General features: G+C 42.5%; 1 protein-coding gene across 1 annotated transcript in view; it reads right to left on the minus strand.

Moving 5' to 3' along the window:
• HECTD2 (HECT domain containing E3 ubiquitin protein ligase 2) overlaps positions 1 to 21,451 on the minus strand; it is a 66,326-nt gene extending 44,875 nt beyond the window's left edge. Inside the window, exons 1-2 of the mRNA XM_009888801.1 lie at positions 21,427 to 21,451; positions 15,691 to 15,875 (exon numbers count right to left, since the gene is read on the minus strand). Coding sequence (XP_009887103.1) covers positions 15,691 to 15,875; positions 21,427 to 21,451 — 210 coding nt within the window. The remainder of the gene's footprint in view (positions 1 to 15,690; positions 15,876 to 21,426) is intronic.
• Between the last annotated feature and the right edge of the window lie 3,122 nt (positions 21,452 to 24,573).

Raw genomic sequence — 24,573 nt, forward strand, 5'->3', positions numbered from 1 at the left:
GGGAATAGGAAATTATGTCAAACTTGAGCTTGTCTTACTCTGTCTTTCCATTCCTGGATGATACGCCCTCAACTGTGAGAGAGAAAAGCTCCCTCTTTTCCAGGAGCACATATGCATGGTAGACTCAAAGTCTCCTCAGCTAAGTCCACATTATTTCCCCTACGAGGGACATTAGATGAACTAATCTATAGGTCTCACTTACCTCTTGGCTGTCCTCCAAGTCCCATTTATTAAAGAGTTTATAAACGTTTAGAAAAGTGGTGCAAAGAACTCCTCAGCTAATTCATCTGAGGCACTTACATGCAAGTTACCCAGCTGTTGTTTTGTCTTGGCAGATACTTAATTACATCTTTCTATTTGGCAAATGGTAAACTTCTGATTGAAGGTACATGGTCAGATGGGATGCATCCTGCTTGGGCATTCCTAGTACAGAGAAAGAAGAGGTAATCAGCAGTTTCGTCTTATCTGCATCATTACATTTGCCTTTTGGGCTCCTTCTTGTCACTGGCTGGTGCAATACAACATCTGTACCAGTGAACTGTAAAAGGCTCATGGACGCTGGTGCCTAGGCAACAGCTGATTTTTTTAGGTTAGTGATTAACTCTTTTTTGTCTGCCTGAATAAGCTGAATATTGTATTACTTCTTGCCATGGAACAGGACCTTGGGGTTGAAAGACATCATTAGCCTCTATTTTAGAAACACTACAGCTATTTTAGTGATGTCCAGAGTGAGGTTATCTGTGATAACGCAGTATATGCAAACACTAGAAGAGAGACATGACAAGAGAAAAATTCACCAAGTGAAGAGAATGAGCTTAGTGACCGTACAACTTTTACTAAGGTTTCCTTTTCTTCTGTCCAGAAAGTTGGTTATTCAATCTTTGAATTTCAGTTAACTTCACTTAAACTCTTACAAGATATAACAGGAGTATGTTCTTCCCCAAGATATAGCAAGGGACAAAAGCTGAAGCTAGGAGGTACTCTCTTTGTCACGTCTCTCCTGGAAATTATTTTGAAATGAGATGGAGGCAGATATTAGACACAAGATTTTATCCAATTTCTGTTCAAACAGGAAATAAGAAACAAGTATGCCATGCTAAAGAAGGTTCAAATGAGGAGGGAGTATGTCATGTTTAATTCAGAAAGTTGCTTGTGTACCTTTGTCATCATATGACCTATAAAATTGTAAAATACTGTTAGAATGAAGATTTCTGTGTAGCGTGGCTTTGCAAATCTTTGTTTACTTACGGGTTAACATACTAGCCTTATTTCTTTAAAAAGAGAATGTTCTTGAACCGAAGTGACAGCATGAAATAAAATTTAAATAATTTCAATATGCTCATCCTTTCTGCTTAAGAGGCCTCAGCCAAGAGGAGCGGTGCTGGAGAAGGCAGCGGTAACCGGGGCTGCAGCTCCCTCCAGCGCCAGCGTGGCGGTGTTTCCAGCCGGGAGGGAGTCGGCCTCACCGAAACAGCATCGCACACGCCTGCGCTCCTGGTTCCCAGCGTTTGGAAGTTATGTGTTAGCTCACAGACACGACGGACATCATAGAAATTCCTAGATTTTGACCTTTATAAATAATAAATGTGGGATCAGGTCACATATACAGTAGCTCACGTGGGTATCCTGGAAACTAATAGGCCAAATGGCATAGATCAACTTTATCTCCTATGTTAGCTTTGGCAGGCGTAAGAGCTGGGTGCCTGAAGAGTGTTGGGAATTTCACTTCTTTAATGCAGTATGTAGTATTCCTTTTGCAACGTCTAAATGGGATGGGTACAATGTTTGCTCCTTCCCATACCTTGGTGAGCTAATTCTCATTGTGTCTCTGATTTCTTGAAAAGATAATGGCTAACTTTTGTAAACAGGAGAGATGTCCAAACAACTTGCAGAGGTCTTGAATCTCCCAAGGAGGAAATAAAACAGTAACTAAAATCAGAGGGCTGGGGCAGTTACTGCCCCCGCACACTGAATGCTGCTCTTCTTGCCGATGAATCTGCTCCTTTCCTGCCATGCTTTTCAGGCTGGTCTGTACGTTAAACCAGCTCTGCTTTTAATCTGTTGCTACAAGTCCATGGGAACCCAAAGCGGAGGAGGAGCCTCTCCTCCTGCTGGGTGCTGGCGGGGCTGTTCCTGCAGCAGAGCAAGCCCTCAGGACAATTCTCCCCAAATCCCGTTCCTCACATGCAGCTGGAGCCAGGCCTGGATCCACCTGCAGATCTGTAGCATGGGCCCTGATGTGGCCCAGCTCAGCACCTGGCCGAGCGGCAGCTGGTGGGTGCTGTGTCAAACAGGCAGGTACCCGGCTTTCCCAGGCTCAGCTTTCCCTTTTCCAAGGCTGCTTTATTTTCCCTTCTTCCCTGCTCATGGTATCAGTTGTTTGAGAAAGTCAGTTATTTCAAAACGTGTCGCAGGGCTTTCTCTCCTGCCTCCCATAAACACTGTCAGTTCCAAACCCAACACTGCCACTTTCACAAGATTTTTTTTAATTTCCCACATTGCTATCAGTTGCAAATTTCCCCTGGGACGCAGCTATAGACACACTGGCTGCCTTTCAACAGCTTGCCTGGAGTCGGGGAGAGGGAGTAGAGATGAGGAACACCGTGCTGTGCTATGGCAGCCACAGACCAAAACCTCAGAAGGGAGAGAAAAATTTCCAACAAGACCCCAATCTGTGCTGTAGGGTCAGCATAGGCCCCATCACACATACATGCTGATATGTTCACCGTATGTCTGAGGAGCACACCTGAGGTTTCACAGCAGCTGTGGAGGAAGACAGCAGCCTTCAGAACATATCCTCACTCAGCGTGGACTCTGACACCACAAGTTCCCTGTGTGCCAGCAAGAGGCAGCAGGACACGCGACTCGTAATTTTCCAAGAGAAAATGGGATCAGATGGGTGCCAGGGGCTGTGCGCACCCTGAACGTGGCTGCGGGCAGGGCGCTCCAGTGCAGGTTGCACTAGCATACTCTCCAAGGCCTTTGAAAAAAATGTACAAATGTAAGTAAATAAGACCTAGATGTGTTTTATGGATATTTCTTTCACAGAAATACTCATATTCACCCCAAACCAGTTCATTCCTAAACAACGTCTCTTCTAGTAACACATCCTTTTCCAACAAAAAACCTCCTCTTGGTGTGTGTGGAACTGAAGGAGTGATGCAAACACAACTAATGTAATGGCGACTGAATTTACTTAATAAATGAATAAATAATGCTGTTTTGCTTATGTCATCTTCAGAGGAAATGTTCACTGAGTGGTTAATAATCGCATTTTCTGCCTTTGCCCCACACAGAATTCCTGTAGAAAAAACCCACCACAGTGTTTGCCTCCAGTGGTAGAAACTTTGTAAAAGCAAAGCATTGGTCTAGATAATAGGGTTGATATATCTGACCTGAATAGTTCTCTTTTAAGAAATGTTTCCCCTTTGTCCTTTTCCTGCACTTATTCTCCTTAAAAAATAAATATTCCAACATTTTTCACAAAGATCTTTACCTCTACATAACCTCTAGTAGGGTCCCACTCACTGGAATCCCTGAGACACATAGTAAGGCAGTGGAGAATCCTGTAGTCACACATTTTTCATATATACATAAGAGAGATTAAAACTCACAGCTGTACCAGATCCTCGTATAAATTATTACAATTCCTTAAACTGAAAACTCCATCTCCCGAAAATAAATGTGGAAGCGTTTTTCTTGAGGCTGGCTTCAGCTCCTGGCTTTGTTGGCCAGTGCTGGTAGTGTGAGGAGGACATCACTTTCCTTTTCCATCTGAGTGAGGAAATAGGCTTATCCTGGTCTTCCACCCCGCACCGCTCCACCTGACCTCTCTGGAAAAGGAAAAGGGGCAGCGGAAAGGTCTTGCAGAACGTCCTGTGAGCCCTCTGTCCCGCAGAAGAGGCAATAAGGAGATGTGTACAGATCCTCCCCGTGCCGCAGAGCCCAGATAGGGGTGAGCAGGGGTGCCCACTCCGGCAGGGTGCGGAGGGGAAGCCGGGTGAGGATGGCCCTGCTCCTCCAAGGGGCTGAGCTGGCAGTGGGGGAGCAAGGAAACCGGCTGCCCTTAGAGCAAAGTCTCCCACATTTTCAGCTGATTTTGCAGAATTTGCTGTTATTGAGTATAGAGGTGTCTGATTTGCTGGAGAGCACTGCAGGACAGGCTCCTTAACGAGGCGGTGGTGCCAAGTTATAACGTCACTTGTATTTGGCCAAGTAGTTCTATTTATAATAACCTTTCAGGTGACCCAATCGTATACTTGGTAAAGCACTTCTAAAGAAGGAGATTACTTTCTATCTTTTCAGGGTATGAAGTTGTGTACTATATAAATACTGCAGCTTAACTACTGTCTATTTTGAATGTCAGTTAGGATCAGGTAGTGTTCATACACTTCTGATTTTTAGCAGTTTTTATTCAAGACTTTTCAAATTTGCATCAAGCTGAAACTTGGCATGTAAGCTGTCAGCACAGATGCTAGTTTTATTCTAAAAATAAAGTACGTTAAAGCTTTTAAAGGTGTCAAATGGCTTATTTATGCAGTAGTTGCAGATGTTTTCGTTTTATGGCTCTTTCAACTATACAAAAGCTTACTGTATCACCACCTTGCCTCCTCCATTCTCCAACATTACAGTCCTAGCAGCGGGGAATAAGAAGACAAGTAATCACACTGGAGTAATAATCCAAGGACAGTGTGCCCTGGAAACAGGCATAAGTAACAGTCATTTTTGGTGAAACAGAACTACCTTTACGGAATCACCATAAAGAATAAAAATTGAGAACACACCTGAAGTGAACGTGTTACCCAAAATGATGACGGTGAAAGGGAAGACACAGCTCCTCAGCACAGTGGAGGGTTCCTAACGCTCCCACTTAGACAAGGAAGAACCTCCTCCCAGGGGCTACTGTGACCTCCTCCTCTGCAGTGATTACTGCAGAGGACAGCTCTACATCCACCATGATATTTATTGAGTATGTGTATTAAAGTCTAAGGCATCACAATTCAGAAAACTTATACTAGTATAGATCAGTTATGTTCAGTGATCTACAACACTGTTTGAATGGTAAAAAAATTGTCCCTTATAGAATAAAACAACCCAAATATATAGCCACAGGTGAAACCACTTGCTCCATTTTGCACAGGCAAAGAAATGCCCTCTGCCATATCCTCAAGTTAACAAACCTGAGTTCTGGTAGACTAGAAAATAAACCCAGGAGATTATAAAACATAGCACCTTTCTCGCAGAATGTCCTGCCAACAGCTGCAGGAGAGGGCAGATCGATGTCAATGTGATGTCCACCCTCTTCTCTTTCCCTTGTAAGTACCCTGGAAGAGAGGATGGGAGAGAGAACAACCTGGGGAGGTCCTGCTTAGTCGGAGATCTGTCTTCAGGACAAGTTTCCATTTCTGACAAATGGAGGCAAAATAGACATAATTATTTGCAAGCATGTTAAAATATAGAGTGTCTCATAGTAAGATATGTAGGGTTTTTTTTTTTAATTTTCTAAGTTTTAAGAATACTTACAGGATGCAAAGATTGTCATCAGATTTTGACTGAACTTACTCATTTAACATCATCTTCAAATTCATAGCTGTTTTTTTTCCAGTGAGCGATTTACTCTTGGTGGAAGCACTTGTGCCACTACAAGTTCATGTAGTAATTACTTTATTCTCCCCCTCCTGGAGAGGCATGCTCTGTCTGTTTATAAAACAAAGAGAATTTGCCACAATGGTTACAGACAAATATTTGTAAGTTCAGATCCTTTAATTCCAATGAATCCAACTAGACCCAAATATAAATAAAGACCAGTCACAAGATTATCAGCTTGAAGCCTTTGCTTGTACATAGTACAATATATTCCCTACTCAATATTTTTTTTTTTTTTCCACTGAGGAATGGTAGAATTTCAGCACTCCTTGACTATACCTCTTTTTAGAGGTTTTCATCAGTAATTTCTCCTCTAAAATTTACTGCATATAATGTTCAGCTGTAGTAAAATAATAGATAATGATACCATATCAAGCTCTATTTAGTAACCCAGATTTAACAACACACGCCTACAGTACTCATGCCATGCAAACGGCTTAGTCCTTCCTGTCAGAATGAAGCAATGTGAAGAACCTGAGATAATTTCTTTGGGTTTCAGACAGCTGTGGATGAGAACTAATTTATGGTCAGGTTTTGAAATCATGCCAGCAGGAGCTTGCTCGGCAAACAAATTCTCCAGTATACTGTTGGGAAGGTCACATATCTCACATCATCATTTGATGGGAACCTTGACAGAAGTCTCCTCCCCTCCTACTACAGCTGTCCTTGCGAAATAGCAAACATGTTTTCTGGTCATTGTGTGCTCTCTGAATTATTTCACTAAAAGCTTATTTACAGAAAACTCAGGGATCCATTTTCTCCAACCCCCATTTGGAGGTTGAACCAAATCATGTTTGTTTAAAAAAAGCCAACTCTCAGTGTGGTACAAATCTGAATCTTTTTTAATGATCTCAAAAGGTTAAATTCATTTTACAAATAAAATAAATTTTAAAAACCCCAAACCCACAAAGGATTCTTCTTTATCAATCCTTTGCTTTTGAAGATATATGAAAATTTAGGGATTGGATTTTTTCCTTACGTGCATAAAAATGAGACAGCCCAGGAAGATACAGGGAGAAGAATCCAAGTTTGTGTCCACGTCTGCCTAGACCACCTCTTGGAGCTGCGTGAATGCGGGGACCTTCATGTCGCACATCATCTGCCGCTGCTGTGTGGGTGTACACCGGTGTTTCCTTAGCACTGCACCCACCCTCCTCTGAAGGAGGTTTCAGGAAGCCTGGGCAGAGGTGAGGGAGGAGCACATGGTGCCCAGCACTCGTGCTCTTGGACGTCGGTGTGGCTCTCCGGGACACTCGCGTCAGTCCAGAGCTGTGAGCTTGTGGTCTGTGCGCGCTGCGTGGGCACCAGCGGCTGCTCCGTGACTCTCCTGGAACAGAGCCGTTGGAGGGAACAGGCCAGAGGAGCACACCTCGGCCAGAACCTTCTGTATCCTCAGCCTCCATGAACCCCAGGTCACATTGTAACATTTCCCCTCAGGAAACACCATGGTTGATGCCAGAGCTTTCTAGCTCCCAAGAGTTTCTTCTGTACCTGTCTCCAAGTGAGACAAATAGAAGCTAGATTTTTTTTGGTAGGTAACTCATGCTGTTGAGTGTCAGCAGTGGCTGTAATTTCATGAATGCTTTCAGGTAGCATAAACCAGTTCTGGTGTTGAAAGAAGCTGTCCACCCTTCCCCACCCTCCAGCTACTTGCTGTCATCCCACGCCTCCCCTGCCCTGGTGTTTGCAGGAATGTTTTGCGTGGTCACTGAAAGAGCTGATTGTGCTTAAACCAGGGAAAAAGCAAGAAAGGTTGGTAAATCATTCATGATGAGACAGTGAGGGCCACCAGCAGGGCCTGAGCCCAGCGGTGGCTCGGTGCAGTGCCTGAAGGTCAGGCACCCGCTCCCAGGCTGGAGCTCACCACATGGTGTAGGTGCTGTACAGGAAAGGGCGACTAAATCAACCCCCAGGGGAGGCTCAGACAGGTCACTCCTGGGATTCAGAGCCCAAATTCACTTCTGGTGCCCGGCAGCCTACAGCACAGAAGGGGACTGTGCATGTAGGTTATCTTTTGCAAGAACTTCCCAAAAAAGTTACAGCGAATATTTTTTGCTTGTGGTGTGATTTGACACATGACATACTACAGCAACCTCCCAGGGTGAAGAATGTGATCCTAGTACGTATCTGATATAATTAAGGATGTATGACTTAAGTACCAACTCATGGCAGCGGTCTGAAGTGATACCATTGGACTGAGATACAATGTTGTGGTTTTGCTTCCCATCTAGGGAATTGCAATATGTGCTAAAAATACTGTTGGGCGCATGGAAATGCAGAGTGTTATCACATGCAGAGGGGGAGATGGAATGTCAGTCCCAGTAGACGTCACCAGAGAAGAGGGGAAAACATAGCATTGAACATTTTAAGGTAAGCCTTTTTGTGTTGCCAGCAAGATAAGCTGGGACTGGGTTGACATTCCTTATCCCTTTCTCCCCTCTGTCCCTTGCAGGATGAGAAATGGTCTGTTTAGAAGTGAGGCATAGGTAAATAAAACACGGATGTAAGCATTTGCACCGTACTAAGTATCAGTTTTCTGCCACACTTCATAGGTATGTAGCTACTGAAGATGTCGTTTTCCTCCCTGTGTTTTGTCATGGGAAGACACATTTATTTTTCAGCTGTATTTGAAGTCACTCATCTCTAGGGAAACATGGGAGGGGACGCTTGACACAAAAGGACCGTGGTGACTCATCCTCCCCTCCAAACCCACTCTGTGCCCTGGCTTTGCTATCCCAACTCTGGGTGGCACACAATGACTGTGATTTAAGAGCAGCCAGAAGAGAAGAGTTGTTCTGACAACCTCTTCAGAAAAAGTACCCGTGACCCTGTTTGAAATCGTGGTTACAGACGGCGGCATCTGCTGAATTATTTAAATTGTTACATTCAGGTTCTACAATCATATAATCAGAAGAGAGGGAGCAGAGAAATTTATACGCAGAATTACTTGTGAAGGACAATAAGGTAATAAACAAAATGTTCTGGATAAATAACAAATTAACCGCAGTGATTAGATTTGAGCCTTAGAGAGCTGTAGAGCCAACTCCTGCCCATTTTACCCATATGAGTAGTTTCATTAACAACAATCTGCTTCTTAGTAAATTGCCAGTTATAATAAAAACAATTAAACTTGTTCTTTTGCTTCTCTATTGTTATGTGTTTTAATAATTCCAGTCATAACCATTAAAACTTGTGCTTTTGTACTCCCCATGTTTCAAAATACTCTTCACGTTACTGTTAAACCGCTCAGTCTCCCTTTTCTGTCTGAATGTCACTATAGCATCCGCAGAAGAGGTAGAGGAGAGGTAAATAGCTGCAGAACAGGTGCAGGAGCGGGATGATGCAACTGTCTGCTCACTCTGCCCGCAGGAGCATCGCGGCACCGTGGGGCCGTGACTGTGGGTCCAGAAAGTGGGACTGAGTGAATTCCATGCCAAAATGTTGACAACATCTGATATGCGCGAGAGGGATGCTGAGCACACAGAACTGCGTGTCTTGCTGAACATAACACCGTGCAAACACCAGCGGGGTTAGATTTGCACGCAGTAATCATTTATTAGCTATAAAAACAGATGTGCCTTATAATTGCATCTAAAAGGTGCACTTCCAGAATGAACAATCCAAAACCTATATGAAGATAAAGGTTTTGTAACTTTAATGATTGATTTGGAAATGTTACTCTCCATTTTCTTATACTGTAAGTGCCAATTTTAGTAAAGAGCTGATGACATCTGTGAAGTTTTTTCAAAATATTTTTTATTTTGTCACATTTTTCTGTTTATAATGACTCTATGCTATGAGACTAAAGGTGTGGCTATGCATGTGTTGCCTTAGAGCAGTGAGTTTTCTTTAAGAGAGTTGTTTGTGTATTTTCTTTTCTTTTGTACTATTCATGAAGTACTTAAGGCTATTTGGGAGAATAGCCAGCTAAAAATCATGATCTCTAATATGCATTTGTACAATCCTTATTCTGCGAAAACAAGTTGGCAGAATTTTGTATGAAGTTGTGGGTAACATCTCTTCCCTTAACAATGGTACATTTGGGAAGTGGGTGGCAGTTCTTCGTTCTGCCCCTGAGAAGTGCCACTCCAGAAGACTCGCCTTGTGAATGTCCTTCTCTCAGGAGCATCACTGCGAGGGTGACTGGTTCAGCGGTGCAGCAGCTCGGGGGGTGGGAGATTTCACTTCCTTGCCCCTATGAAAGGGGAGAAGTGAGGTAAAATGATACTAATCATCCCTGTTTCTGGAGCCCCTAAATCTGTTGTGCTGAATGTTGTACCAGAACTGGGATAAAAAGGCATGCCCAAAGAAAGCTGGCAATGTGTGTGTGTTGCAGTGGCTGATAAATGAGTGCTAATGGATGGAAATACAGAAATGATTCTGTTATGGGCTGGGCAGTGATCTGAAGAATTGGTATGCAGGGAAGGTGAGAGGGGGTAAAAACTTCCAGATTTCTAGCAAAAAAACTGTTTCCAAATAGAAGGGCTTTGCTCAGTATTTTTGTAGAGTCTAGTTGGAAATTCCTCTTGACACTGATGGGTATTTAGTGAGTTTGAAGTATTTAATCTACTTCATGCTTGTTTGATGAACTGTTGTGGAACCCTCTTGGGTAGACACAAAGTTGTGATCTCTGGATTAAGGAGGGATCCCTAAATGTTAGGGGTCTGTCCTAAGGCTGAATCTGGTCCCACCAGAATTCATCATTGTACGCTGTGGTGGTGCTCTGCAGCCAGAAATCCAGGACCTCTGGCTCTGGTGTAGATTTATGAAGAGAATAAACCAGAGACCAGGCTGCTGCCAGTGTCCATGGGTCATGACAAATGCAACCCAAGCAGAAAAAAGTCTCTTGGGTCTTTGTATTGCACTAAGGAGAGCACAGTCCCAATCCAAACTGGATCTCCACAGTACAAGTAGGAATTATTAATGGCAACAGATTGCTGTACAACTGAAAACACAGGTCAAGGACACAAGATGTCCTTGCCTCAGTAGTTTTCCATTTGCTTATGATGCAAACGTCTCCAATGACTATCTGACTGCTCTCTTGGCTTGTTCTAGTCTTGTGGGCAAAGCATTAACTGTGATGAACTCAGGGTTCCTGTGAGCTCAGCTCACATGGTAAGTCAGACTCCAGACTCCCAGTCTGTGGGAGTAACTCCACTGATGGCACTTCCTTAAGTAGAGTCATAGTGCTGTGCCCTTTATTCTCTGCTGTATAAACTTGCGCCCATTTAATCTAAGCAATTCTGCTTAAAATTGGTTGACATAGTGAAGTTCTTGCTGCAAGGTGATTGAAAAAGCAGAGAAGTGATGGGAAGTGATGCCAAACTGTAAGTGGACTGAACCCTGTTTTCCTTTTCAAAGTAAAACTAAATGTATGTGATCTAATTTAAAATGACAAGATGCTTTTGAAATATATATAAAATGTTTCATTTTAGTAAGAAGAAATGCTGAAAATCTTTTTTGCTACCTAGGAGACATGTGGATGACATTGGCAGCTTGTTACAACACAGTAGTACAAAGCAAGTTTTTTCCAACATTGCAAGAGTACATGTTTTTTTTTCAGTTTGAGATCTTACTACTATAAAGTCAGTCAACTGAGAAGAATTTCTCATGTTTTGGGTCGTAATAAATCTTCCAGAGCAGTGTCAACCAACACCTTGGGCAGTTTTGCTGGTTCATATTACTCAATATCCTACAATACAAATTGCTGAAATGGGAGAAGGGGCTTAGGTACACATTTCAAACATTTCCTTCCTAGTTGTGGTCAGCACCATATGACTACATGAGAGAAATAGCAAGGGTTTCATCAATAATATAAGAGGTAAGATACATGTCAAGTTTTAAATTAAAAAAGAAAACAAACCCAAAACAACTCTTCCTTCCCTGCTCCCCCTCCTTATTCCCATCTAACTGTTCAACAGACTTTGTGAGAAGTCTTGGAACAATTTCCCTTTTCAACACTTCTAATTTAAATGACTTACTGGAAATGAATATTTCATGGCATATCAGGACTCTGTTCTTCAAAGCTTCATCTCTTTAGTGCTAATTATTTCAACAAGGCTTATACTAAAGGCAAATCCTGTCACTTCCCTATATTGTCTGCATTAACACTATAAAACTAGCTTCATATGACAGCTAAAGTTCTCATTTCTGGTATTTCTTCATTTTCACCTTTTAGTGTCTCCCACATAAAGAAGGGACACAGTCTGAAGAGATGTAGGGTTTGGAAGCCCTGTAGTTAACCAGCTATGGCCTCATTAGTAAAAAAAAAAAGCAAGATTGCTAAAATGTAATCCTCACTTCCCTTTCTCTTCAAGCCAAAGCCACCTTCAGTTTCTATACTGGAAATTCCCATAGTAGTATCCATAAACAATGTAATGTTTAGCCCTCCAGGTCAGTTTGAAATAGTATATATTGCCTGAATAAGGAAGCAAGGTCTGCTTAGAAACCTACCTGTTTGGAGTTAAGAAACTTGGAGAGCTTCCTCTAGACCTCACTTCTCTTGTCGTAGTAAAAAAACCTCCAATCAATCAACCTTCCACCTGTATTCATTTCACAATCTGATGGGCCCAGAGGTGATAAAATAACCCCCAAACCCAACACTCCCGTCATTTGATCAAATGGAAAGACGTGCAGTACGAAGCTGGGAATCTTTTCCATGTACCTTGGCCAAGGTCAAGATAACCCTGTGTCCAGCCTGTCCCCTGGGCTGTCAGCGTTTCAGACACACTTGCAGAGGCTCTTGCCACAGTTTCTTCATGCACTGTGCACACTGAGGAAAACACATGTAAGGCAAAGTCCAGGCTCCTCATATCACCCTTCAAAGCTCCCTCTTCTACCTTTACTCATACTCAACCTCCAGCAGCCCATCTCTTGTTAGCTGCAATTGGGAAAGTGAGTCTTCCTTTGTCCTGGCCTCTGCCTCTCTCTCGAAGTCTAGCTGAGCATCCAGGTGGACCCTCACATTGAGAACATGAATAACAAAAGCTGCTGGGCATGGCCTACGAGAGAACAGCACGGGGGCTCACGGTGACACTCTGCCTGCCACTTGCTGGTATAATCCTCCAGCTGAGAGCATTAAGGGCTGATGGCTGCTCTGTGTTGCCAGAGCAGCATAAAGTAAGACCGGTGCAGCCAAAGAGCTGTAAACAGTATGAGCAACAGTGGCAATAATTTCTCCAGACTACTCTTTGGGTCACTGAGCAGATCAAAGCTGAGGAAACACCTCAAAGGAGGAAAGAGCCAGAGTTTCAGACTTCCACTGTTTGTCCTCCAACCTCTGAGCTGAATGACGCGCATCAGTTTTGCCTTTCTAAAATTAGCGTTCACAAGAACCATGCTTCACTGCTTCAAATACTCGAGGCAGCTTTTCCCTCGATACCTACGTAGGGCCTTTACTCATCCACACTAAGTTTTCTGATGGAGAACTAGAAGGCTTTGCACGCCCTTACCTGTTCCCACAGTCGGTCTCCCACATGCCCAGCATCCTTGTTCACGGTAATCAGACATTTGAAACTAAAAACTCAATTCCAGATTTATGAAGTGCAGATTACTGTAAGGATGGAGTTATCATCACAAAACAACCTGCTGTTTATTATCAGGCCCTATAGGTTTTGACAAGTTTATTAGTTTTTGATGTGGATCTTAACTAACTCCCATTCCTTGACTATTAGAAGAGTTTTGGCCTCTTAAACACTTAATAAACACGATGAAACAATAAACTAGCTGAAATGAAAAGAAACGTTGTGGGATTAGCTCTGCATCTGAACGGAGCTCTTATTGTATTATTTAGCAAACACAAGGATAAATGATTGCAAGGTGGTTCTTTTGAAACAGCAAAACAAGTAGGACGATCTGGGGAGACATAGTGTGAGTAGGATTAAGTCTTATAAAGAAAAATCCCCCATGACATTGTACCTGAAAAAAACAAGGCGTTTTTCATTTGTCCGTACAAGCTATTGCAACAATTTCTGCAACAAAGCTGAAACGGTGTCTGCAGATAGCCATTGGGGTGCAAACTCAATGTTTGTATGAAGCATCCTGGCATGCACAAAAGATCTTCAGATGCAAAAGACTGCTTCTATATTTTGCATCACTAAATATTTGCAGTAGTCCTACAGCATTCGACAGCACTGTTTATGATTGAGGGCCAGATTGTAATATCTGCGTTCACAGCTATTTAGCTTTTACCCTAGCCCTGCCCAAATTTTCCTCTGTTTATCCTGCTTCTCTTGGGCTTGTGGCCATATAAACTATATGAATAATTGTACTTCTGTCAGGCTACTCACCCTGTTGGGACTGCCAGAATCTCACTGGGCTGATCAATCACAGTTTGATTGCTGCTGCCAGACTAACAAGGAGATTCCCCGATGTCAGTGAAGCTATTAGTGAAGGAAGGCGCCGGTCAAAGAGAATGAGGGTATCTCACATCTGATCTGCTCACTAGGAATGTGGAAGTTAGGGGAGCAACAACAACAGACAGAAATATTAAAAAGTCTTTTTGTATAGTTAAATACTTATTTGGGGATTGCGAAATACAGGAAAACGGGGAACAAATATATTAATCCAATAAAGACTAGACCGATGGAAATGATTCTACATGTGAAAGCTGAAGCCCAACAATGAAAAAGTATATATTCCAACAGAAAATCCATCACTCTTTACCTCCTTCTGTTAATACAATCATAGTTTATGCTAAGTCCGTCGTAAAACTTAAATGAGCTGGAAAAGAGAACATTCTGTTTTGCAATTGTTAAAAACAATTGAATATGATGTGAAGTTCGCTGTCGGTTTTGGCAGCAAGTCCTTGCTCCTTTAAACTCCTATGTACACACTTTCTATTCTTGTGTCACAGGGACTTTAAAAAGTCATTAAATTGGCTTAGCTTGCATGGGCATGAAGCGATCAGGACAATGTGGGGAGCAGCGTTTGAAAGACATAATTTGCAAGGTTGTGCTGGATGACAGCAGCACTTTGATCTGTCAAACGCCCCAAACGTGTGCTCACTCTGGGAAAGACAGGAATAAATGAGGAAAATAGGGTGATATTGGTCACTCAGCTGCAGCTACAAAGTCTTACCTGGCATGTGGCTGAGTTTTTGGGCAGGCAAAGAGTGTACCAGTGTGATACATCAACGAAAACCCCAGGATAGATCTGGTACTAGACAGAAATAGTTCTGACTCCATCTGCAGTGCTTAGCAAACAAATTTGTTTCATGAATTTTTCTTTAATCAGATTCTGAACTAAAATAATTCTTGCATCAGTGCAACTGGAATAAGGAATATTCTAAAAGCATGAACAACTGATAAGACATGAATAAAATGACTTCCATGTGTATGTGATTATTATAAATATGACTTCTCTTTTAAATAGAGTACTGTAAACAAATACATGACCCGGTTTATTAACAGAAATTGGCTGGATTACAGTTTGAAAATAAGATACACATGTTGGCAGTTACTATACTTCACTACAGCTAGGCCTTTAAAAAGCATACTTCATGTGTTTTTTTCCTGTAGAATTCCTAGCCTTTTTAGCTCGCCTCACCAGAAGATTTTGAGAACTATCTTTTCAAAACGGACACAGAAGCCTGACTTCTGAATCCATATTCAGACACGAGTGGGTAGATCCAGTCTCCGTCAGTTACACGGGCTGGGGTAGAAGCCAGAAAGGTGGTCCAGCCAGACGGAGTATGGCAGAGAGCGGGACTGGGTATAACTGTCTCGGTGGTTCACGTGCTCGCCGACAGGCTGTGGTGCTCGGGACACAAGACCAAGAGATGCCGGCCGGGTTCAACTCGGGGAAGAGCTGTGTCAGTGCACTGTCTAATTAGGGCTATTTCGTCTTGCAGGGTGGTTGTTCTCATCTCCTGGTCTGTAAAATGGTGACCAAACAGACCTTCCCTACTACCCATCGATGTTATTAGGGGAACTTAAACTGCCAGACTCTTAGGTACGAGTTGCCAAAGAAAGGTAGATTGTGTTGTTTTTTAGAGTAGCTTTTAGAGAAAAAGCTTCTCCACTTGGTATAAATAAAGAGAGAAACCTTGTGAACAGCAGCAGCCTGGCATTCGAGGCACGTGTGGGATGCCCGGGCCAAGTTCTTGTTCCCGGTCAGGCGGAGCCCTTGCTCTGCCCTGAGTCTGCTGCCTTGCTGGCGCTTAAAGCCGTAAGCGTTAGGCTGCTGGCCATTCCGGGGCAAGCCTCTCTCAGAGCGAGCACCTTCTCTTCCTGAGACACAACAAAAATGTGATTTAAGCACTTGACACGTTTTGAGAGGGCTCTGTGCTGGGATGTGCTGGTTGGAGTCGAGCGGGCAAGTTAGATCCCGTGGCAAGGAACGGGGATACAGAGCTGAACCAGAGCACCATATTCAAGCCTAAACAAATGATTGCTGTTGCACAGTTTGGACGGATGGCTGGCAAGAACTGCCAGAAGCAATTCAAAGATAATAGTCATGCGATGTCCCACTTCCCCATGTTAAGGAAATGCATGTTAATCCTGGCACTAATCCAGTACTGGGCTATGACATTAGACGGACATAGGCACCAGGTAGGAACATGTCTGCAGAGATCATTAGGGATGATTATTCACTCTCACAATACAAGAACTTTGTGTAGCAGATCTAGAAAAAAGAAGAGGAAACCCGGGCCCTGAATATCTGCTTCAAGCCCGTAATAATATCCAACATATCCGAGCAATGATGACAAAGTGTTTTGCAGACATTCATTGGGGTGTAGTGAGACATGACTTTCCAAGCAAAGCCTGGGATAAAATTACATCAGGGGCCGTGCCAGTCTTCAGCTGCCCTGAGCAGGTCAGTAACAGAGGAAAACTTTTTTCCCTATCTTATGTTACAGCTTTTCCCACGTTGCCAGAAAACCTTATATTATTTTTGGATTTGGTGCCGATTCTAACGTTGCTCTTCAATAAAGTGAAATAATTTGCCATTTGCAAAAGGAATACAGTTAAAATTGAGCACATCATCAATCTTACTAGAAAACAAATCCATTCAAATAACGTGAGATGGAAGTGTGTTCTGAAAACTCTCTAAAGAGTCTTAAAACACAGTAGGGGCAGAGAGATGGCATCCAGTTAGTCCTCTAGTCCTACCCACCATCATGCCTACGCTAAATAGCAAAATAATCAGTTTAGGAGGGGTCAGAAAATGGGTCGAAAATATTGAGAGAAGGACCCAGAAAAGGCAGTAGTCCTACCCCCCTCTGTTTCATTTCATTCTGCAAAGTCCAAGATTGTTTTCTTGTCTTTAGAAAATGAAATCCCTGCCCTGTTTTGTTAGAAAGTGTCGATCTTTCTGTACCACCTGTCTGCTCAGACAAGCAGGAAATTTCAGATAAATCTTTGTAACAGGCCCCTTTTTACTGTAAGGCCAAATAAATGGTTGAGGTATTTATTTCTGGGAAGAATAATAGATGAGTTTCTGCTCTGCCTCTGGGTTTGTGGCTGTTAATCAGTGACAGCAATTAAAAATTATTGCCTTGTAAATTGTTTCCATTACCAGCCTAGTTCATGTGTTGGAGGGAGGCAAAGGTGAGCAGGGCCGCGGCGGTCAGTGGATTCCTTGGGTTGGCAGCCAACACTGGTGCTATTGCTGTTATGTCTGTCTCCCTGTGACGGACGTTGGCTGGAGCAGAGCCCCGTCAGCCCTTGCAGCGTGAGTGGTAGAACGCATCTTGTATCGCAGCAGCTCCAAAGGGCTGACATGTTTCTCTCTACTTTCGTGCCTTCCCATCTTTGTTGCATGGTAGGCCTCTCTACTTTCGTGCCTTCCCATCTTTGCTGCATGGTAGGCTAAGCCACAGGGCAGCTATTGGCTTTACCGGCCACCTACGGTGGATGAGATGAACATCACATGGCTAAGGTTTCACAGCAAGCCCAGGCAGCTCATGGTGGCAGTGGCTCTGTCTCGTGGGGAGCTGAACTGCAGTGTCCCATGGCCCCAGCAAAGATCAGACTGCGTTTATGCACCCAGGCTTTGCAAAACAGCCATCAGTCACTGTTCAGGCACAGGGGACTTAGACGAGTTTTGGCAGCTGGATCCCCAAACACATTCAAAGAATGGGGTGGGACCAGGCTGCAACCAAACTGTTAGGAGTCAGTGGTGGAGACCTGGGGAACTCTTCCTGGAACAGAGACCCTCCATCACAGCAGGCCCTATGCCAAGAACTGCAGCGATGCAAGGACAGAAACATTCATCACACTGCCTATGAGGTGGTAGTTTTGTGGATTACATAATAAGAAAGGTACTATTAACAGCAAATTTGTCCCTTGTTCTCAGACATAAAATTTGCAAAGATATGAAGCCAGGTGTCTGGTACTGTGGAAATCACTTCAGAGATGAACACCACCAAAACTGTTTTTAACTGGCTGTTCTGGAGGTGTTTCCAGATGCGAAAGCCTTTGTTTAGGGAAATCTGCTAAGTTGCCAGGTGACAATAAGGTTATCTAAAACAGAATTTACAGAATTGGGATAAAATACAAAAATAAACAGATAGAATCACAGATCTATCTTACGCTAAATACCTCTCTCTATTATTCAGGGACCCCTAGATTTTAATTATTGTATTTTCAAACACTTGACTTAGATTATGGTAGGAATTATACTACTGTCATTTAGTCAACTTTAGCAGCCGTTGCTTTCATTAAAACCAATGGAAGCAAGACTAGATGCAAACCTATTTACAGCAAAGCCAACCAAGCAACCCAAAAACCCAAACATACCCCAAACCCCATAATTTATAAACCACTTTCTTTGGTACAGCTCGTGTACAGCTCCATGAGAACCATGAGGGGGTACATTAATCCCTTTGCAAGGCTGAAGAAGGCAAGTGTCAGATGGACGACTCTTTATAACGGGTCTACTCAGACTATTTCTCAGACATTGAAACTTCCGCAACTATTTAAGATTTCTTCATGTTCTCTGGCTGTAATCTGTTCTTTTCAGACTAAACATGGACATTCTCAAACTGAAACAGTTTTCCAACCAACATTGCAGAAGATTTAGAAAAGGAAAAAAGTCATTTCTGTCGTACACAGTTAAGGGAAGACCCACAATGAGGAACTCAAAACTAAGACTCTGCTTTTATACAGAAATTCCAAGAAAAGAGGAGTGGGGCAACAAGTATAATGAACCTCCAAGGAATGATCTTTAAGAAGGATGAAACATTAGACAGTTTTCAAGCGTATCTTAAGCAGATATTATTGTGAAAATGGCTATAAGGAGCTTTTGTTAGTGTTACAAATTTAACTGGAAGCAGCCTTCTGTCACAGTAATGAAGCTGTTACTATAAATATTTTACAATGGAGAAATGAGCTTTTAGCAGCTAATAAAAATATATATATTTAAAGAAACATTGCATTACCCAGGTCAGCATTATGTTTCACCTCTGGTTTCCTTTTTTTCACACCTTCTTCATGTTTCTTTTTTACTGAAGGCTATAATCCTTGAGAGAGGAGGTACTGAGGTTCTGCACAAATGTAATAGTCTAAACCTGTCTTTTGGGTTTTTTTTCAGATTGAGACTAAGAATTTAACAATTTACAAGACAACACCTTTGCTTGAGGCCTTCTTTCAGCTTTGATTAATTAAAAGTACACCTTTGATACAAAGTGGGATCTCTGTGAGGTGGGCGGCATTGCATTCTCCAGTGTATTTAACAGAGCACAACATAATAGATGCAATTTAGGGCTCTTGCATACTGCTCATCTCTTTGGTGGCATAAATTTAGAACGTGTTAAAAGGTTTAATGCTTATAAGACTTAAGCAAGTTACAGCAATGTTACAGCAAGCCAAAAAAAAGAAAAAAAAAGGGCTATTATGCATTCTCTCAGGAATCTGTCTAAGGAAGTTATGGGTGTAGCTGCAGCGCCCTTTGGCTTTGGTGAAAGCCTGGAGCAGGAAGTATTGTGGGATGTCCCTGGGGAAACTTACAGAAACAAAGGCTATAAAGTAAGAGAAAGATCTCGATAAAAGAATTTATATAGAAGCTGAGGAGAAATGAGTCTCCTATTGGACTGAGAGTCTAGAAGAGGATTATCTTCCTTCTGGAATTGACAGTTTATTGCAGAAAAAGAAATGCAATGCTATGGCAATGATGGGTTCCCCCAGCATGGTTTCTGGGACCTCGCTGGTCCCAGAAAAAAAAAACTGGAGTTTTTTTTCTATTATGCTATTTTGTTAATTATGGCTGTAACAGCAACTTAAGCAACAGAAAGGATTTTAAACCACTTGGGAAAGTAGTCAGGATTTTGTGATTGACTATTCTTTTGTGATTTCTGTAAAATGAGTGGGACTCAATGCAGTGGGACTCCAAATCTTACCCTCCTCACCACTGACCCCAGAGCTGCTCCAAAGGTGGTGCCGTGAAAGCCCACACTTACCCCTGCAAAGAGCTGTCACTGACAAACATGGTTTCAGAAAATGTTCAAAGTAGTCACACGGCCGCATGTCTGACTTTTTTTCCTAAAAGTAGAAGTTACCTGGTTAAATCTATTCTGGAAGAATATCATCAGTTGTTTTTGGAGTATTCAGAAAGTCCTGCTTTGTTTGCAAATTTAGACCAGAGAACGAACAAAAGTAATTTTTCAGCTTGAACAAAACCATATATTTGAAGCTAGAGGCAAATATCAGGACACCTTCTTGCTCGAACATTATGGGCCAGACTACAGCAAATGGTGGAAATCAGTTCAACGACACTATTTCGCCAGTTCCCAGTAACTGAACCTCTGACTCTGGGCTGAGCTGCCCCATGGTCAGACTCCAGTGCTTACACCCGCCAAAGTTTCAGCTCCACAGACCTGCAGAAGGGCACGAGCGACCAGCTGCCCTGCAGACACACATTTTAAGAATAGTTTCAGTGTCTGCACCAACGCCTTCACTTGCATAAAGCACTGGGCACTGCCCAATTTTGCAAAAAGTCATGTTTATCATGTTAAGTTTCTTTAAGAAAGAGGGAGACCAGAATTAGTCTCCTTGAAACTCTTTCTTCTGCTGCTGCAGCTATTTTAAATATAGATTTTTTTTGGTGTAAAAAAACAGACGTGTGCCTAATGCCAAAATTCCAGTGCCAGATATTATATGCGTGTTTACTTCACAGCATCATTCAAGCCCCAGAGCTGACTGGTCCAAGTAGTTTTAATAATTACTTAATAATATTGCAGCAGTTCCTCAGGAAGTTCCCACATGAAAAATCCACTGCTGGCAGATTGAGGAGGGAAGAGGTTCAGGCAGAAATTCCCCCTCTTGCATACACATCGTTAGCATTTTATGTAGATCTAAACATGTGAAGAATATAGCTTTCACCCACAGATGGCGATGAACACAATCTATGCCTTCCCAAAGATAGAAAATTACATATTTAGACTCAAAGAAATGCCAACGTATGGCTTAAGGAAAGGGGTTCTAGCTTATGTCGAAACAGCATAATCAATTTGGCATGAAAAAAGTGAGAGTCCGATTGGTATAACATCTACCCATTCACCAGGCTGCTGTGCAACCCAGGAAAGCGCAGGCTCTGAGAAGAAAACTGCCTCATCCTAATAAGGCAGAGCTGTCTGCTAGCGACATAGTCTGGATGCCTTCTATATGAACTAATGCAAACCATCGGGAGAGCTGCTTCTGTGCGGCTGAGGAGCTGTATCATCTTTCCATCAATAACAAAGTATTATCATCTTTGCAGGATTATTCGTGCTGAGTTGCACACAAATGCTTTGCTCGCATGCGTGCTGCATGAAAATCTCATGTTACAAGAAAAAACACTTACCGATGTCCTGGGTTACCCTCTGCATCGCCTTCAATATGAAAACGCAGTGAAAAAAACCCTGGTCATCATGACTGAATACTAAGCACTTTTTTTCTGCACAGGGAATATAAAATTATAGCAAATATTTGGTTTATTTTTGACTCTGGAGTAAAATGATACTGCTTCTTAGTTTGACTTCTCAGGACCTCCCTTTGTTTAGATTTAACTTGATATGAATGAATCCTTTAGAAATAATAGATGTGCTTTGGAACAGAAGCCAACAGCTCAGAAGAAGGGCACCTATCCAAACAGCCAAGCTTCTGCCTATTGCTGAGCGGAGATGGCAGGGTATCTGCTGAGGTAAGAGCTGCTGCTCCCTTATTTTGAAGGGATGTCTTTATTTCTTGATATATTTATAACAGTCATATCCACTACTTTAATGCGTTTCAGGGAGAGCCACATCTCCCTACTGACGTCAAGAGAAGCAGCTGAAAATAGGCCAATAACAATTTTTGGGTTTTAAAGAAGGCTCTGTGGCTGTGCAGGAAGGAGGAGATTTCTTGTTACAAGCACAAATAAGAAAAAAGGTCATTTACAAAGAAAAAAGTGAGTAAATCATGTCAAAATTATTCATGTTTTGCTGTAGCGCTTATATTTTGTTGCCAAAGAATGATCCTTCCTGCAATAAGATTTCCATCTGAATTATTAGGAGATTTGCTTGATTAAGGGCTGAAAGTTGTGGCTTTTGTTCTGAAACTTCATTTTGGTCTATTGGCATTGTGGACCTTTCCCATTCAATCAGAAACACACAATATATTAAAATGAAAATGAATGCTCAGCTATATCTACTACATCTTACTGTTTTCTCTCAATAACTATAAAAATCTATTTAAAATACGGTGACATCTTGTACTTTTCCTACTGCCTGCAGTAATCAAATATGGCTCTACTGGCCTCCTAATCCCTCTCCATGCCCTCCTTCCAGATTTCTTCCCAGAACGGGGTATTAGCTTGAAAGAGAGCTAGGAATTGGGGTGAGGGTAGAAGAATGTGCTGTGATGCTCACGGGTGAATAAACAGTGCAACTGAAAAGATTTTGATTAAACAGAGATGTTTATCTTGGCACAGAAGAAAGCATGAACTTATTCATCTCGCATTTTTATGAGGTGGTTTGTTTTTACCATCTTTGGGGCTCTCTAAACTTTGGTTACAATTAATTTTCAGTTCAGAGGAGATGCCCTCACTTGCTCATCAATTACTCAGGAAATGAAGGTAGCCCCGACATTCAGATGCAGAAAGGAACCTCCACCACAAACCTGCCAGTTACTGGAAGCAGCTCCTTTAATAGCAAACTTCTGCAAAAAGAGAAGATACGCAAGAGGTGCATCAGACCAATCATCAATACACCTCTATAGCTAACAAAAGAGAAAAGAAGTTGGAATTTTGAAACATACTTTTATAAACCCTTCTAATGAATGTATATACACAGAGCTAAGGAAAATTATGATGGAACTCTTTGACGTGCCATCTTCTACAGATATGCCTTTTCTCTACCAACAAACCACATGAATCAAACTCTGCCTGTGGGAGGAGAGAAGCTGGGTCTGACTAGGGATCTACAATTCACTTATGAGGCCTCCTATTTCACTTGTAATTCTCTAATAGTTCAATTCACTTACAATTCACTATTTCACTTGTAATTCTCTAATAGTTTCAAGTTGCTAGTCATATGATTTCCACAGAGGGCAACTTCCCTGCATGAATTATGGTTTCCAGTTCAAATTTCACAGAATCACAGAATGGTCAGGGTTGGAAGGGACCTCTGGAGATCATCTAGTCCAACCCCCCTGCCAGAGCAGGGTCACCTACAACAGGTTGCACAGGACAGCGTCCAGGCGGGGTTTGAATGTCTCCAGAGTGGGAGACTCCACCACCTCTCTGGGCAGCCTGTGCCAGTGCTCCACTACCCTCAAAGAAAAGAAGTTCCTCCTCATGTTAAGATGGAACTTCCTGTGTTCAAGTTTGTGCTCATTACCTCTTGTCCTATCACTGGGCACCACTGAAAAAAGACTGTTCCCATCCCCCTGGCACCCTCCCTTTAGGTATTGATAAGCATTGATAAAATCCCCCCTCAGTCTTCTCTTCTCCAGACTAAAAAGACCCAAGTCCCTCAGCCTTTCCTCACAAGAAAGATATTCCAGTGCCCTCATCATCCACATTTGAGGAGATGGACAGACACAGTTATTTGAACTTGCAGATCTTGGAACAGTGCGTCTCCGTTGGAGCAACAGAGGGGGATTGCAGTACACTTGGCAAAGACCAAAAGGTGAGCAAGTTACAGTGTGGCAGAGTGCCACTGAAGCACCACCGAGGTGCCCTGCCAAGTCCTTGTATGTGTAGTCAATGTAGAAAGCCATCTAAAATTTTCCAGAAAACAGTTTTCATATGACTCACATCTTCTACAGGTAAAAAAAAAAAAATAAAAAATTAATTATTTCCCCTCTAAGTCCCTAGCAAACAAGACAAGAACAAATGCTGGCACATCAGCATTTCGCACAAGGCGGAAATCATCATTTATGGCCACTTTATACTTTGTATAAAGGATCTTATTCCTTTGCACCAGAAACTGTCAGCACACAGCAAACACCAGTGACACATCTAAGTGTAGATACTCAGCACTATGAGCCCCAGCACCTACAGCTGAGAAAGCCATTCATTTGGTAAGCCAAATTCAGAGCCTCCTTCTGCTCACCCTGAAGAAATGCTCCATCATCGTTCCACTGCTTACACTCTGTCTGCCATCCACAGAAAGCCTGGTGACTCAGAACTGCCCTCTCTTGGGCAAAAGAAAATGGAAGACACTAGAAAACAGGAGTACAAGAAAATAAACCTCCTTAAAGCCAGGAAAGGCTTTTTTTTTTTTTTTTTAATTTATTTTGAAGTGGGCTGGCCAGAGAGGAAAACTTCTTTCCTCTTCCTCCGTGTTGCTGGAGTTCTCTAAGCATGCTCCTAGTCCAGACTGAGGTTGGGAGGGACCTCACTCACCTTTAACATCAGCTGTATTGCAGGTTTACTAGACTGAACACCCTCATTCTGGTTGAGAAATAGTTCCCTCATTTCACTGCTTTCTTTACTCCCTTAAGTTTCTGTCTGCTCTCTCCATGTCCC

Source organism: Charadrius vociferus, unplaced genomic scaffold (genome assembly GCF_000708025.1).
Source record: "Charadrius vociferus isolate BGI_N301 unplaced genomic scaffold, ASM70802v2 scaffold436, whole genome shotgun sequence".
NCBI classification, from domain to species: Eukaryota; Metazoa; Chordata; class Aves; order Charadriiformes; family Charadriidae; genus Charadrius; species Charadrius vociferus.